At 53.0% G+C, this 17,740-nt stretch overlaps 1 protein-coding gene across 2 annotated transcripts in view; it reads left to right on the plus strand.

Annotated features, from left to right (window-relative positions):
* Positions 1-17,740, plus strand: part of LOC139240445 (sialic acid-binding Ig-like lectin 13) — a 61,127-nt gene that overhangs the window by 6,072 nt on the left and 37,315 nt on the right. For both annotated transcript variants that reach the window (XM_070868972.1, XM_070868973.1), the window contains exons 3-5: positions 434-796; positions 7,153-7,443; positions 9,206-9,481. In XM_070868972.1, coding sequence (XP_070725073.1) covers positions 434-796; positions 7,153-7,443; positions 9,206-9,481 — 930 coding nt within the window. The remainder of the gene's footprint in view (positions 1-433; positions 797-7,152; positions 7,444-9,205; positions 9,482-17,740) is intronic.

Raw genomic sequence — 17,740 nt, forward strand, 5'->3', positions numbered from 1 at the left:
AGATCCCCTCTCATTCTTCTGAACTCCAGTGAATACAAGCCCAGTGGATCCAGGTTTATGTCAAGCCGAGAGGGCAGACGGGGCCTCGGTTTAATGTCTCATCCGCAAGACGGCACCTCTGACAGTGCAACACTCAGCACTGCACTGGAGTGCCAGCCTCCCCCTTCTCTCCACCTCCCTCACTGTTTCTCTTTCGTGCTCTGCCACCCTCTCTCGTTCGCTCCCTCCCTCTTTCTCTCCTTGCTCTCGTTCACTCCCTCTCCCTCCCATTTGCCTGCATTGCAACAGCCAAATCCTTCTCGCTGGCAGGCGAGGCGCTTTGCGGCCGCCGGAGCTCGGTGAATCGTCCTGTCGAGACGTTGCCTTGGGACGTGGAAGGCGCTACTTGAATGCACATTGTCGCTGCGGCTGTTGTTGTTTGTTTGTTCCGCAGCGGTGTCTGGTGAGTGGTCACTTGAAGTGCCTCAGGAGATATCAGCGGTTCGTGGGTCGTGCGTGGTGATTCCCTGTGCCTTCCACTGTCCCCAAAACCTCAACTCGAGCAGGATGGCCAAGATTTGGTACAAGGGACACGATTCAGCTCACAATGTAATCTTCCACTCGACCAAAACCGGCACGGTGAGGGAGGACTTTTGCGGACGCACCTATTTCCTCATGGAGTGGGGTAACTGCACCCTGGAGATCAAGAACATCTCCGCCAGCGATCAGGACGACTACCTGTTCAGGGTGGAGGTGACGGCGGAGCCAAAGAGCACTTACACGTACAGGAACTCGAAGGTCCGCGTCAACGTTTCGGGTGAGCACAGGTGGGAGATGTCTGGAGGCGTAGCAGTGAAATCGCACCGGCCACTTGAACAGGCACCCGGGAGACCGCCGAGAAATATTGAGACAAACTCCCGGGGACCCCCTGTAAATATTGACACACTCCCGGGGGCCCCCTGTATATACTGACACACTCCCTGGAGACCCCCTGTAAATACTGACACTCTGCCGGGGACCCCCTGTAAATACTGACACATACTCCCAGGGACACCCTGTAAATATTGACACACTTCCCGGGGACCACCTGTAAATACTGATACTCTGCCGGGGACCCCCTGTAAATATTGACACACACTTCCAGGGACATCCTGTAAATATTGACACACTTCCCGGGAACCTCCTGTAAATGCTGACACACACCCCTGGGGATCTCCTGTAAATACTGACACACTCCCGGGGACCTCCTGTAAATACTGACACACATTCCCCGGGACCCCTGTAAATACTGACACACTCCCGGGAACCCCCTGTAAATATTGACACACTTCTCGGGGACCCCCTGTAAATACTGACACACTCCCGGTGACCCCCTCTAAATACTGACACTCTCTGGGGGACCCCACTGTAAATACTGACACACACTCCCGGGTACCCCCTGTAAATACTGACACACTCCCCAGGGACCCCATGTAAATACTGACACACAGTCCACTGGAGCCCCTGTAAATGCTAACACACACCTCTGGGGACCTCCTGTAAATACTGACACATTCCCGTGGACCTCCTGTAAATACTGACACACACTCCCCGGGACCCCCTGTAAATACTGACACACTCCCGGGAACCCCCTGTAAATACTGACACATTCCCCGGGACCCCCTGTAAACATAAGAACATAAGAATTAGGAAGAGAAGTAGGACATCTAGCCCCTCGAGCCTGCTCCGCCATTCAACAAGATCATGGCTGATGTGGCCGTGGATTCAGCTCCACTTACCCGCCCGCTCCCCGTAACCCTTAATTCCCTTATTGGTTAAAAATCTATCTATCTGTGATTAGAATACATTCAATGAGCTAGCCTCAACTGCTTCCCTGGGCAGAGAATTCCACAGATTCACAACCCTCTGGGAGAAGAAATTCCTTCTCAACTGGGTTTTAAATTGGCTCCCCTGTATTTTGAGGCTGTGCCCCCGAGTTCTAGTCTCCCCGACCAGTGGAAACAATCTCTCCGCCTCTATCTTGTCTATCCCTTTCATTATTTTAAATGTTTCTATAAGATCACCCCTCATCCTTCTGAACTCCAACAAGTAAAGACCCAGTCTACTCAAACTATCATCATAAGGTAACCCCCTCATCTCCGGAATCAGCCTAGCAAATCGTCTCTGTACCCCCTCCAAAGCCAGTATATCCTTCCTTAAGTAAGGTGACCAAAACTGCACGCAGTACTCCAGGTGCGGCCTCACCAATACCCGATACAGTTGCAGCAGGACCTCCCTGCTTTTGTACTCCATCCCTCTCGCAATGAAGGCCAACTTTCCAATCGCCTTCCTGATTACCTGCTGCACCTGCAAACTAACTTTTTGGGATTCATGCACAAGGACCCCCAGGTCCCTCTGCACCACAGCATGTTGTAATTTCTCCCCATTCAAAAAATATTCCCTTTTACTGTTTTTTTCCCAAGGTGGATGACCTCACATTTTCCGACATTGTATTCCATCTGCCCATTCGCTTAACCTATCTAAATCTCTTTGCAGCCTCTCTGTGTCATCTACACAACCCGCTTTCCCACTAATCTATGTGTCATCTGCAAATTTTGTTGCACTGCACTCTGTCCCCTCTTCCAGGTCATCTATGTATATTGTAAACAGTTGTGGTCCCAGCACCGATCCCTATGGCACACCACTAACCACCGATTGCCAACTCGAAAAGGACCCATTTATCCCGCCTCTCTGCTTTCTGTTAGCCAGCCAATTTTCGATCCATGCTAATACATTTCCTCTGACTCTGCGTACCTTTATCTTCTGCAGTAACCTTTTGTGTGGCACCTTATCGAATGCCTTTTGGAAATCCAAATACACCACATCCATCGGTACATCTCTATCCACCATGCTAGTTATATCCTCAAAGAATTCCAGTAAATTAGTTAAACATGATTTCCCCTTCATGAATCCATGTTGCGTCTGCTTGATTGCACTATTCCTATCGAGATGTCTCACTATTTCTTCCTTAATGATAGCTTCAAGCATTTTCCTCACGACAGATGTTAAACTAACCGGCTTCTAGTTACCTGCATTTTGTCTGCCCCCTTTTTTAAACAGAGGCGTTACATTAGCTGCTTTCCAATCCGCTGGTACCTCCCCAGAGTCCGGAGAATTTTGGTAGATTATAATGAATGCATCTGCTATAACCTCCGCCATCTCTTTTAATACCTTGAGAGCATTTCACCAGGACCAGGGGACTTGTCTACCTTGAGTCCCATTAGACTGTCCAGCACTACCTCCCTAGTGATAGTGATTTTCTCAAGGTCCCCCCTTCCCACATTCCCGTGACCAGCAATTTTTGGCATGCTTTATGTGTCTTCCACTGTCAATACTGACACACTCCCCGGGATCCCCTGTAAATATTGACACACTCCCTGGGGACCCCCTGTAAATAATGATACACATCCTGGGGACCCCCTGTAAATAGTGACTCACTCCCGGGGACCCCCTGCAAATACTGACACACTCCCCTGGAACCACTGTAAATACTGACACAAACTGCCAGGGACCGCCTGTAAATACTGACACATTCCCCGGGGACCCCCTGTAAATACTGACACACTCCCCTGGAACCACTGTAAATACTGACACACACTCCCAGGGACCCCCTGTAAAAACGTTAGTGGGAGTTGTGTACAGACCTCCAAATAGTAGCAGTGATGTTGGGGAGGGCAGCAAACAGGAAATTAGGGGTGCATGCAATAAACGTGCAGCAGTCATCATGGGTGACTTTAATATGCACATAGTTTGGGCTAACCAAACTGGAAGCAATACGGTGGAGGAGGATTTCCTGGAGTGCATAAGGGATTCTTTTCTCGATGAATATGTTGAGGAACGAATTAGGTGGGAGGCCATCATAGACTGGGTGTTGTGTAATGAGAGAGGATTAATTAGCAATCTCGTTGTGCGAGGCCCCTTGGGGAAGAGTGACCATAATATGGTGGAATTCTACATTAGGTTGGAGAATGAAACAGTTAATTCAGAGACCATGGTCCAGAACTTAAAGAAGGGTAACTTTGAAGGTATGAGGCTTGAATTGGCTAGGACAGATTGGCGAATGATACTTAAGGGGTTGACAGTGGATGGGCAATGGCAGACATTTAGAGACTGCATGGATGAACTACATCAATTGTACATCCCTGTCTGGCGTAAAAATAAAAAGTGGAATGTGGCTCAACCGTGGCTATCAAGGGAAATCAGGGATAGTATTACAGCCGAGAAAGTGACATACAAATTGGCCAGAAATAGCAGCGAACCCGGGGACTGGGAGAAATTTAGAATTCAGCAGAGGAGGACAAAGGGTTTGATTAGGGCAGGGAAGAAAGAGTATGAGAGGAAACTTGCAGGGAACAATAAAGCTTCTATAGATATCTAAAGAGAAAAAGGTTAGTAAAGACAAACGTAGATCACCTGCAGTCAGAATCAGGGGAAATCATAATGGGGAACAAAGAAATGGCAGACCAATTGAACAAATACTTTGGTTCGGTATTCACTAAGGAGGACACAAACAACCTTCCGGATATAAAAGGGGTCAGAGGGTCTCTTAAGAAGGAGGAACTTAGGAAGTCCTTATTAGTCGGGAAATTGTGTTGGGGAAATTGATGGGATTGAAGGCCGATAAATCCCCAGGGCCTGATGGTCTGCATCCCAGAGTACGAAAGGAGGTGGCCTTGGAAATAGCGGATGCATTGACAGTCATTTTCCAACATTCCAGAGACTCTGGATCTGTTCTTATGGAGTGGAGGGTAGCCAATGTAACCCCACTTTTTAAAAAAGGAGGAAGAGAGAAAACAGGGAATTATTGACCGGTCAGCCTGACATTGGTAGTGGGTAAAATGATGGAATCAATTATTAAGGATATCATAGCAGCGCATTTGGAAAGAGGTGACATGATAGGTCCAAGTCAGCATGGATTTGTGAAAGGGAAATCATGCTTGACAAATCTTCTGGAATTTTTTGAGGATATTTCCAGTAGAGTGGACAAGGGAGAACCAGTTGATGTGGTGTATTTGGACTTTCAGAAGGCTTTCGACAAGGTCCCACACAAGAGATTAATGTGCAAAGTTAAAGCACATGGGATTGGGGGTAGTGTGCTGACATGGATTGAGAACTGGTTGCCAGACAGGAAGCAAAGAGTAGGAGTAAATGGTTACTTTTCAGAATGGCAGGCAGTGACTAGTGTGGTACCGCAAGGTTCTGTGCTGGGGCCCCAGCTGTTTACACTGTACATTAATGATTTAGACGAGGGGATTAAATGTAGTTTCTCCAAATTTGCGGATGACACTAAGTTGGGTGGCAGTGTGAGCTGCGAGGAGGATGCTATGAGGCTGCAGAGTGACTTGGATAGGTTAGGTGAGTGGACAAATGCATGGCAGATGAAGTATAATGTGGATAAATGTGAGGTTATCCACTTTGGTGCTAAAAACAGAGAGACAGATTATTATCTGAATGTTGACAGATTAGGAAAAGGGGAGGCGCAACGAGACCTGGGTGTCATGGTACATCAGTCATTGAAGGTTGGCATGCAGGTACAGCAGGCGGTTAAGAAAGCAAATGGCATGTTGGCCTTCATAGCGAGAGGATTTGAGTATAGGAGCAGGGAGGTGTTGCTACAGTTGTACAGGGCCTTGGTGAGGCCACACCTGGAGTATTGTGTACAGTTTTGTTCTCCTAACTTGAGGAAGGACATTCTTGCTATTGAGGGAGTGCAGCGAAGGTTCATCAGACTGATTTCCGTGATGGCGGGACTGACATATCAAGGAAGACTGGATCAACTGGGCTGGTATTCACTGGAGTTCAGAAGAATGAGAGGGGATCTCATAGAAACGTTTAAAATTCTGATGGGTTTAGACAGGTTAGATGCAGGAAGAATGTTCCTAATGTTGGGGAAGTCCAGAACCAGGGGTCACAGTTGAAGGATAAGGGGTAAGCCATTTAGGACCGAGATGAGGAGAAACTTCTTCATCCAGAGAGTGGTGAACCTGTGGAATTCTCTATCACAGAAAGTTGTTGAGGCCAATTCGCTAAATATATTCAAAAAGGAGTTAGATGTAGTCCTTACTACTAGGGGAATCAAGGGGTATGGCAAGAAAGCAGGAATGGGGTACTGAAGTTGCATGTTCAACCATGAACTCATTGAATGGCGGTGCAGGCTCGAAGGGCCGAATGGCCTACTCCTGCACCTATTTTCGATGTTTCTATGTTTCTATGTAAATACTGACACACACTCGCAGGGACCCCCTGTCAAGACAGACACACACTCCCAGGGACCCCCTGTAAATACCGACACATTCCCTTGGGACCCCCTCTAAATACTGATGCACACTCCCGGTATGACATAGAAACATAGAAACATAGAAACATAGAAAATAGGTGCAGGAGCAGGCCATTCAGCCCTTCTAGCCTGCACCGCCATTCAATGAGTTCATGGCTGAACATGAAACTTCAGTACCCCCTTCCTGCTTTCTCGCCATAACCCTTGATCCCCCGAGTAGTAAGGACTTCATCTAACCCCCTGTAAATGCTGACACATACTCCCAGGGACCCCCTGTAAATACTGACACACACTCCCGGGAACCCCCGGCAAATACTAATACACTCCCGGGGACCCCCTGTAAATACTGATACACTCCTGGGGACCCCTGTAAATACTGACACACTCCCGGGGACACCCTGTAAATACTGACACACACCCGGGGACCCCCTGTAAATACTGACACACACTCCCGGGGACCCCTTGTAATACTGACACACTCCCGGGGACCCCCTGTAAATACTGACACACCCCCGGGGACCCCCCTGTAAATACTGACACACACCGGGGGATTCATATTCCTGGTCTGTCTTTGTGCTTTTCCACAACTCCCCTGAATCTAACTGAAATATGATCACTTGCACCAAAATGCTCTCCCACTGATACCCCTTCCACCTGCCCAGCTTCATTCCCTTCAACCAAGTCCAGAACCAGGCCCTCCTTTGTTCGATTTGCTACGTACTGGCTAAAAAGTTTTACACAAAAGTGTTTCCGGCTGCCTGGTCTGTAGTTACTCTGTCGGTCATTTTCTACTTTTGTCCACAAGGGTATAATGATGTCTTTTATTTCTCTGATCGTCGCTGGTTCATTTGTTCTAGACCGGCCGGACAAAGTGGTTGTGCCCGTTCCCAAGAAGATGGTGGAGGGGATTCCCGCCCAAGTCAACTGCAAAGCCCGTTTTAGTTGTTTTACGCGGCCTCCCATCATCAACTGGACTGATCCGAGTGCAAACTTTTCCCAGGCGCTGACGCCAAGTGAATATGGGCAGTATTCTGCAGTGATGAAATTTGTGCCATCCTACGCGGATGACGGTAGAAGTGTCCGGTGCCAAGTCTACTACCCCGACCTCAACAGGACAACCCAGGCTGGAGTGACGTTATCGGTCAACTGTGAGTGTGTGAACCAAACAATCGCCCGTAAAGTGCGCGGCCTAGGAAGTTCGCCTCGTGAAGTCACTCCGTCCACTATGTGTCTGTCACCACACTGTCGGAAAGGCGTGACTGAGGGAGCGCTGCACTGCTCTGTCGGAGGGGCAGTACTGAGGGAGCGCAGCACTGTCAGAGGGGCAGTACTGAGGGAGCGCTGCACTGCGCTGTCGGAGGGGCAGTACTGAGGGAGTGTCGCACTGCACTATCGGAGGGGCAGTACTTAGGGAGCGCCGCACTGTCGGAGTGGCAGTACTGAGGGAGTGTCACACTGCACTATCGGAGGGGCAGTACTGAGGGAGCGCCGCACTGTCGGAGGGGCGGTACTGAGGGAGTGTCGCACTGCTCTGTCGGGGGGGCAGTACTGAGGGAACGCAGCACTGCGCTGGCGGAGGGGCAGTACTGAGGGAGTGTCGCACTGCGCTGTCGGAGGGGCAGTACTGAGGGAGTTTCGCACTGCTCTGTCGGAGGGGCAGTACTGAGGGAGTGCCGCACTGTCGGAGGGGCGGTACTGAGGGAGTGCCACACTGTCGGAGGGGCTGTACTGAGGGAGTGCCACACTGTCGGAGGGGCAGTACTGAGGGAACACTGCACTGTCGGATGTACGGTACTGAGGGAGTGCCGCACTGTCGGAGGTACGGTACTGAGGGAGCGTCACACTGTCGGAGGGGCAGTACTGAGGGAACACCGCACTGTCGGAGGGGCAGTACTGAGAGAGCGCCACACTGTCGGAGGGGCAGTACTGAGGGAGCGCTGCACTGTCGGAGGGGCAGTACTGAGAGAGCGCCACACTGTCGGAGGGGCAGTACTGAGGGAGCGCCGCACTGTCGGAAAGCGTACTCCCACTGGAATGTTGGCATTCAGGTACATCAATTAATCAGGAAGGCCAATGGAATGTTGGCCTTTATTGCAAGGAGGATGGAGTATAAAAGCAGGGAAGTCCTGCTATAACTGTACAGGGTATTGGTGAGGCCATACCTGGAGTACTGCGTGCAGTTTTGGTCTCCATATATAAGGAAGACTATATTTGCATTGGCGGCAGTTCAGAGAAGGTTCACTCGGTTGATTCCGGAGATGAGGGGGTTGTCTTATGAAGAAAGGTTGAGCAGGTTGGGCCTCTACTCATTGGAGTTTAGAAGAATGATAGGTGATCTTATTGAAGCATATAAGATTCTGAGGGGGGCTGGACAGGGTAGCTGCGGAGAGGATGTTTCCCCCTCGTGGGGGAATCTAGAACTGGGGGGGGCATAGTTTCAGAATAATGGGCCGCCCATTTGAAACGGAGATGAGGAGGAATTTTGTCTCTCAGATGGTCGTGTATTTTGGAATTCTCTGCCCCAGAGAGCTGTGGAGGCCGGGTCATTGAATATATTTAAGGCGGAGGGAGAAAGACAGATTTTTGAGCGAAGGGAGTGAAGGGTTATGGGGAGCGGGCGGGGAAGTGGAGCTGAGTCCATGATCGGATCAGCCATGATATTGAATGGCGGAGCAGGCTTGAGGGGCTGAATGGCCGACTCCTGCTCCTATTTCTGATGTCCTGATGTCTTCCCTAGTTTCAGACTCCACCCCCCATGCAAGAAAGGACAACATGCAATCTGCCTTGCTATTGACTTGCCACACATGCAAGCTCGAGCTGTCAGACATTCTTTGATAGTCACTTCGACGTGCACACGGTAAATATGGCAGAAAGACCCAACATATGCCCTCATTTCTCGCCTGAATACAGACCCTCCCAGGAACACTAGCGTCGTCGTCAGCCGATCCGGGAGCACGCCTCAGGACGGGGGCAACGTTTCCTTGTCTTGCCGCACTGACAGCAGACCAGAGCCTCACAGGTACACCTGGTTCCGGGTGGAGAGGGGCAAGAACACCACGCTCAGCGCACAGAACAAGACACTCAGGTTGGCCGGAGACCCTCACTTGGGCAGCTACTTCTGCAGAGTCACCAACACCATCGGCTCCGACACTTCGCCGTCAACCTCACAGCCCTGTCAGGACAAAGGTGAGCCTCTTTTCCTCATCCTGGTCCTCTCAGTGCCGCGAAGGTTTGTTGCTGGGCAAAGGGCACTGAGGGTCACTGAGGGGAACCATGGAGTTATGGTACAACTAAAGCCGTGATCTGGCTGAATGGCGGAACTGGATCGAGGGGCTGAATGGCACTCCTCCTGTTCCTGTGTAACAGGCTCGAGGGGCTGAATGGGCCTCCTCCTGTTCCTGTGTAACAGGCTCGAGGGGCTGAATGGGCCTCCTCCTGTTCCTGTGTAACAGGCTCGAGGGGCTGAATGGCACTCCTCCTGTCCCTGTGTAACAGGCTCGAGGGGCTGAATGGGCCTCCTCCTGTTCCTGTGTAACAGGCTCGAGGTGCTGAATGGGCCTCCTCCTGTTCCTGTGTAACAGGCTCGAGGGGCTGAATGGCACTCCTCCTGTTCCTGTGTAACAGGCTCGAGGGGCTGAATGGGCCTCCTCCTGTTCCTGTGTAGCAGCCTCGAGGGGCTGAATGGGACTCCTCCTGTTGCTGTGTAACAGGCTCGAGGGGCTGATTGGGCCTCATCCTGTTCCTGTGTAACAGGCTCGAGGGGCTGAATGGGCACCTCCTGTTCCTATGTCACAGACTCGGGGTGCTGAATGGGCCTCCTAATCTTCCTGTGTAACAGGCTCGAGGGGCTGAATGGGTCTCGTCCGCTTACCATGTAACAGGCTCGAGGGGCTGAATGCACCACCTCCTGTTTCTTACAAGCTCGAACAGCTGAATGGGGCTCCTCCTGTAGAGTGTAACAGGCTCGAGGGGCTGAATGGGGCTCCTCCTGTTCCAGTTCAACAGGCTCCAGGGGCTGAATGGGCCTCCTCCTGTTCCAGTGCAACAGGCTCCAGGGGCTGAATGGACCTCCTCCTGTTCCTGTGGAACAGGCTCGAGGGGCTGAATGGGCCTCCTCCTGTTGCTGTGCAAGATGCTCGCGGGGCTGAATGGGGCTACCTCCTGTTCCTTTGGAATAGGCTTCAGTAAATGAATTGGCCTCCTCCTGTTCCTGTGTAACAGGCTCGAGTGGATAAATGGGCCAACTCCAGTTCCCGTGTAACAGGCCCGAGGGGCTGAATAGGAATCCTCCTGTTCCTGTGCAACAGGCTCGAGGGGCTGAATGGACTTCCTCCTGTTCCTGTGTAACAGGCTCGAGAGTCTGAATGGGTCTCCTCCTGTTCCTGTGCAACAGGCTCGATTTGGCTGAATGGACCTCCTCCTGTTCCTGTGTAACAGGCTCGAGGGGCTGAATGGGCCTCCTCCTGTTCCTGTGTAACAGGCTCGAGGGGCTGAATGGGTCTCCTCCTGTTCCAGTGTAACAGGCTCGAGGGGCTGATTGGGCCTCCTCATGTTCCTGTGTAACAGGCTCAAGGATCTGATTATGTCTCCTGCTGGTCCTATGTAACATGTTCGAGGGGCTGAATGGGTCTCCTCCTGTTGCTGTGTAACAGGCGCGAGGGGCTGAATGGGCCTCCTCCTGATCCTGTGTCATAGACTCAAGGGGCTTAATGGACCTCCTCCTGTTCCTGTGTAACAGTCTCGAGTGGCTGAATGGGCTTCCTCCAGTTCCTGTGTAACAGGCCTGAGGGGCTTAATGGGCCTCCTCCTGTTCTTGTCTTACAGGCGCGAGGTGCTGAATGTGCCTCCTCCTACTTCTGTGTAACAGACTCGAGGGGCTGAATGGTTTCCTCCTCTTCCTATGTAACAGGATCGATGGGCTGAATGGACATCCTGCTGTTCCTGTGTAACAGGCTTGAGGGGCAGAATGGGCGAACTCCAGTTCCTGTGTAATAGGCCCGAGGAGCTGAATGGGCCTCCTCATGTTCCTGTGAACATGATCGAGGGGGCTGAATGGGCGTCCTCCTGTTCTTGTGTAACAGGCCCAAGGGGCTGAATGTGTCACCTCCTGTACCTGTGTAACCGGCTCGAGGGGCTGAATGGGCCTCCTCCTGTTCCTGTGTAACAGGCCCGAGGGGCTGAATGGCTCTCCTCCTGTTCCTGTGTAACAGGCTCGAGGGATTGGATGGGTCTCCTCCTGTTCATGTGTAACAGGCTCGAGGGGCTGAATGTGTCCTCTCCTGTTCCTCTGTAACAGGCTCAACCAGCTGAATGGGCCTCCTCCTGGTCCTGTGTAACAGGCTCGAGGGGCTGATTGGACCTCCTCCTGTTCCTGTGTAACAGGCACAAGGAGCTGGATTTGTTCTCCTCCTGTTCCTGTGTAACAGGCTCAAAGAGGTGAATGGGTCTCCTCCTGTTCCTGTGTAACCGGCTCAAGGCGCTGAATGAACCTCATCCTGTTCCTGTGTAACAGGACCGAGGTGCTGAATGGGCCTCCTCCTCTTCCTGTGTAGTAGCCTCGTGGGGCTGAATGGCACTCCTGCTGTTCCTGTGTAATGGGCTCGAGGGGCTGAATGGGCCTCATCCTGGTCTTGTGTAACAGGCTCGAGGGGCTGAATGGGCCTCCTCCTGTTCCTGTGTAACAGGCCCGAGGGGCTGAATGGGCCTCCTCCTGTTCTTGTGTAACAGGCTCGAGGTGCTGAATGGGCCTCCTCCTATTCCTGTGTAACAGCCTCGAGTGGCTGAATGGGTTCCTCCTGTTCCTATGTAACAGGATCGAGGGGCTGAATGGACACCCTGCTGTTCCTGTGTAAAAGGTTTGAGGGGCTGAATGGGCCACCTCCAGTTCCTGTGTATCAGGCTCAAGGGTCTGAATATGTCTCCTGCTGTTCCTGTGTAACAGGCTCGAGGGGCTGAATGGGCCTCCTCCTGTTCCTGTGTAACAGGCTCGAGGGGCTGAATGGGCCTCCTCCTGTTCCTGTGTATCAGACTCAAGGTTCTGAATATGTCTCCTGCTGTTCCTGTATAACAGGCTCGAGGGACTGAATGGACCTCCTGCAGTTCCTGTGTAACAGGCTCGAGGGCCTGAATGGGCCTCCTCCTGTTCCTGTGTAACAGGCTCGAGGTGCTGAATGGGCCTCCTCCTGTTCCTGTGTAACAGGCTCGAGTGGATAAATGGGCCATCTCCAGTTCCCGTGTAACAGGCTCGAGGGGCTGAATGGGTCTCCTCTTGTTCCTGTGCAACAGGCTCGATTTGGCTGAATGAGGCTCCTCCTGTTCCTGTGCCACAGGCTCGAGGGATTGGATGGGTCTCCTCCTGTTCATGTGTAACAGGCTCGAGGGGCTGGATTTGTTCTCCTCCTGTTCCTGTGTAACAGGCTCAAAGGGGTGAATGGATCTCCTCCTCTTCCTGTGTAACTGGCTCAAGGCGCTGAATGAACCTCATCCTGTTCCTGTGTAACAGGCTCGAGGTGCTGAATGGGCCTCCTCCTATTCCTGTGTAACAGCCTTGAGGTGCTGAATGGGCCTCCTCCTGTTCCTATGTAACAGGATCGAGGGTCTGAATGGATCTCCTCCTGTTCCTGTGTAACAGGCTCGAGGGTCTAAATGGGCCTCCTGCTGTTCCTGTGTTACAGGCTCGAGGGGCTGAATGCGCCAACTACAGTTTCCGTCTAACAGAATCGAGGGGCTGAATGGGCATCCTCTTGTTCCTGTGTAACAGGCTCGAGGGGTTGGATGGGTCTGCTCCTGTTCCTGTGTAACAGGCTCAAGGGTCTGAATATGTCTCCTGCTGTTCCTGTGTAACAGGCTCGAGGGGCTGAATGGACCTCCTGCAGTATCTGTGTAACAGGCTCAAGGGGCTGAATGGGCCTCCTCCTGTTCCTGTGTAACAGGCTCGAGGGGCTGAATGGGCGTTCTCCTGTTCCTATGCAACATGCGCGAGGGGCTGAATGGGCCTCCTTCTGTTGCTGTGCAAGATGCTCGCGGGGCTGAATGGGGCGACCTCCTGTTCCTTTGGAATAAGATTTAGTGAATGAATTGGCCTCCTCCTGTTCCTGTGCAACAGGCTCGAGTGGATAAATGGGCCATCTCCAGTTCCCGTGTAACAGGCTCGAGGGGCTGAATGGGCCTCCTCCTGTTACCATGTAACAGGCTCGAGGGGCTGAATGGGCCTCCTCCTGTTCCTGTGTAACAGGCTCGAGGGGCTGAATGGTTTCCTCCTGTTCCTGTGTAACAGGATCGATGGGCTGAATGGACCTCCTGCTGTTCCTGTGTAACCGGATCGATGGGCTGAATGGACCTCCTGCTGTTCCTGTGTAACAGGCTTGAGGGGCAGAATGGGCGACCTCCAGTTCCTGTGTAACAGGCCCAAGGGACTGAATGTGTCACCTCCTGTTCCTGTGTAACCGGCTCGAGGGGCTGAATGGGCCTCCTCCTGTTCCTATGTAACAGGCTCGAGGGGCTGAATGGGCCTCCTCCTCTTCCTGTGTAGTAGCCTCAAGGGGCTGAATGGCACACCTCCTGTTCCTGTGTAACTGGCTCGAGGGGCTGAAAGGGCCTCCTCCTGTTCCATTGTAACAGGCTCAAGTGTCTCAATGTGTCTCCTGCTGTTCCTGTGAAACGGGCTCGAAGGTCAGAATGGGTCTCCTCCTGTTCCTGTGCAACCAGAACGAGGGGCTTAATGGGCTGCCTGTTCCTGTGTAACAGGCTTGATTTGGCTGAATGGACCTCCTGCTGTTCCTGTGCAACAGGCTCGAGGGGATGAATGGACCTCCTCCTATTCCTGAGCAACAGGCTCGAGGGGCTGAAGGGACCTCCTCCTGTTCCTGTGTAACAGGCTCTAGGGGCTGAATGGGCGTTGTCCTGTTCCTATGTAACATGCCTGAGGGGCTGATTGGGCCTCCTCCTGCTCCTGTGTAACAGGCTCGAGGGGCTGAATGGGCCTCCTCCTTTTCCTGTGTAACAGGCCCGAGGGGCTGAATGTGTCACCTCCTGTTCCTGTGTAACCGGCTCGAGGGGCTGAATGGGCCCCCTCCTCTTCCTGTGTAGTAGCCACAAGGGGCTGAATGGCACACCTCCCGTTCCTGTGTAACAGGCTTGAGGGGCTGAATGGCCCTCCTCCTGTTCCTGTGTAACAGGCTCTAGGGTCTCAATGTGTCTCCTGCTGTTCCTGTGAAACGGGCTCGAGGGGCTGAATGGGCCACCTCTTCCTGTGTAACAGGCTCGATTTGGCTGAATGGACCTCCTGCTGTTCCTGTGCAACAGGCTCGAGGGGATGAATGGGCCTCCTCCTGTTCCTGTGTAACAGGCTCGAGGGGCTGAATGGACCTCCTCCTGTTCCTGTGTAACAGGCCCGAGGGGCTGAATGGGTCTCCTCATGTTCCTGTGCAACAGGCTCGATTTGGCTGAAGGGACCTCCTCCTGTTCGTGTGTAACAAGCTCGAGGGGCTGAATGGGCGTTCTCCTGTTCCTATGTAACATGCTCGAGGGGCAAAATGGGCCTCCTCCTATTACCATGTAACAGGCTCGAGGGGCTGAATAGACCTCCTCCTGTTCCTGTGTAACAGGCTCGAGAGGCTGAATGGGCCTCCTCCTGTTCCTGTGTAACAGGCTCGAGGGGCTAAATGGGCATCCTCCTGTTCCTGTGTAACAGATTCTCGGGGCTGAATGGGTCTCCACCTGTTCCAGTGTAACAGGCGCTCGAGGCTGAATGGGGGTTCTCCTGTTCCTATGTAACATGCTCGAGGGGCTGAATGGGCCTCCTCCTGTTCCTGTGTAACAGGCTCGAGGGGCTGAATGGGCCTCCTCCTGTTCCTGTGCAACAGGCTCGAGGGGCTGAATGGTCCTCCTCCTGTACCTGTGTAACAAGCTCGAGGGGCTGAATGGGTCTCCTCCTGTTGCTCTGTAACAGGCTCAACCGGCTGATTGGGCCTCCTCCTGTTCCTGTGTAACAGGCTCGAGGGGCTGAATGGGCCTCCTCCTGTTCCTGTGTAATAGGCCCGAGGGGCTGAATGGGCCGCCTCATGGTCCTGTGAACATGCTCGAGGGGGCTAAATGGGCCACCTCCTGTTCCTGTGTAACAGGCCCGAGGGGCTGAATGGTTCACCTACTGTACCTGTGCAACCGGCTCGAGGGTCTGAATGGGCCTCCTCCTGTTCCTGTGTAATCGGCTCGAGGGGCTGAATGGACCTCCTCTAGTTCCTGTGTAACAGGCTCGAGTGGCTGAATGGGCCTCCTCCTGTTCCTGTGTAACAGGCCCGAGGGGCTGAATGGGCCTCCTCCTGTTCCTGTGTAATAGGCTCGAGGGGCTGAATGGGCCTCCTCCTGTTCCTGTATAACAGGCTCGAGTGCCTGAATGGGCCTCCTCCTGTTCCAGTGTGACAGGCCGAGGTGCTGAATGGGCCTCCTTCTCTTCCTGTGCAGTAGCCTCGAGAGGCTGAATTCCACTCCACCTGTTCCTGTGTAACAGGCTTGAGGGGTTGAATGGGTCTCCTCCTGTTCCTGTGCAACAGGCTCGATATGGCTGAATGCACCTCCTCCTGTTCCTGTGAAACAGGCTCGAGGGGCTGAATGGGCCTTCTCATGTTCCTGTGAACATGCTCGAAGGGGCTGAATGGACCTCCTTCTTTTCCTGTGTACCAGGCCCGAGGAACAGAATGGGTCACCTCCTGTTCCTGTGTAACCGGCTCGAGGGGCTGAATGGACCTCCTCCTGTTCCTGTGTAATAGGCTCGAGGGGCTGAATGGAGCTTCCTCCTGTTCCTTTGGAATAGGCTTCAGTGAATGAATGGGCCTGCTCCTGTTGCTGTGTAACCGGCTCGAGTGGCTGAATGGTTCTCCTCCTGTTCCTGTGCAACAGGCTCAATTTGCCTGAATGGGCCTCCTCCAGTTCCTGTGCAACCGGCTCGAGGGGCTGAATGGGCCTCCTCCTGTTCCTGTGTAACAGGCTCCAGGGGCTGAATGGACCTCCTGCTGTTCCAGTGCAACAGGCTGGAGGTGTTGAATGGGCCTCCTCCTGTTCCTGTGTAGCAGGCTCGAGGGGCCGACTGGGTCTCCTCCAGTTCCTGTGCAACAGGCCCGAGGGGCTGAATGGGTCACCTCCTGTTGCTGTGTAACCGGCTCGAGGGGCTGAATGGGCCTCCTCCTGTTCCTGTGTAATAGGCTCAAGAGGCTGGATGGACCTCCTCCTGTTCCTGTCTAACAGGCTCGATTGGCTGAATGGGCCTCCTCCTGTTCCTCTGTAACAGGCTCAACTGGCTGAATGGACCTCCTCCTGGTCCTGTGTAACAACTCGAGCGGCTGATTGGGTCTCCTCCTGTTCCTGTGTAATAGGCTCAAGGGGCTGAATGGACCTCCTCCTGTTCCTGTGAAACAGGCTCGAGGGGCTGAATGGGCCTCCTACTGTTCCCGTGTAACAGACTCGAGGGGCTGAATGGACCTCCTGTTCCTGTGTAACAGGCTCGATTTGGCTGAATGGACCTCCTGCTGTTCCTGTGCAACAGGCTCGAGGGGCTGAATGGGCCTCCTCCTGTTCCTGTGTATCAGGCTCATGGGTCTGAATATGTCTCCTGCTGTTTCTGTGTAACAGACTCGAAGGGCTGAATGGGCCTCCTCCTGTTCCTGTGTATCAGGCTCAAGGGTCTGAATGGGCCTCCTCCTGCTCCTGTGTAACAGGCTCGAGGGTCTGATGGGTCTCCTGCTGTTCCTGTGTAACAGGCTCGAGGGACTGAATGCGCCAACTACAGTTTCCGTCTAACAGGATCGAGGGGCTGAATGGGCATCCTCTTGTTCCTGTGTAACAGGCTCGGGGGGCTGGATGGGTCTGCTCCTGTTCCTGTGTAACAGGCTCAAGCATCTGAATATGTCTCCTGCTGTTCCTGTGTAACAGGCTCGATCTGGCTGAATGGACCTCCTGCAGTTCCTGTGTAACAGGCTCAAGGGGCTGAATGGGCCTCCTCCTGTTCCTGTGTAACAGGCTCGAGGGGCTGAATGGGCGTTCTCCTGTTCCTATGCAACATGCTCGAGGGGCTGAATGGGCCTCCTCCTGTAGCTGTGCAAGATGCTCGCGGGGCTGGTTGGGGCTACCTCCTGTTCCTTTGGAATAAGATTCAGTGAATGAATTGGCCTCCTCCTGTTCCTGTGCAACAGGCTCGAGTGGATAAATGGGCCAACTCCAGTTCCCGTGTAACAGGCTCGAGGGGCTGAATGGGAATCCTCCTGTTCCTGTGCAACAGGCTCGAGGGGCTGAATGGACTTCCTCCTGTTCCTGTGTAACAGGCTCGAGAGTCTGAATGGGTCCACTCCTGTTCCTGTGCAACAGGCTCGATTTGGCTGAATGGACCTCCTCCTGTTCCTGTGTAACAGGCTCGAGGGGCTGAATGGGCCTCCTCCTGTTCCTGTCTAACAG

The sequence above is a fragment of the Pristiophorus japonicus genome, chromosome 31 (assembly GCF_044704955.1).
Source record: "Pristiophorus japonicus isolate sPriJap1 chromosome 31, sPriJap1.hap1, whole genome shotgun sequence".
Classification (NCBI taxonomy): Eukaryota; Metazoa; Chordata; class Chondrichthyes; family Pristiophoridae; genus Pristiophorus; species Pristiophorus japonicus.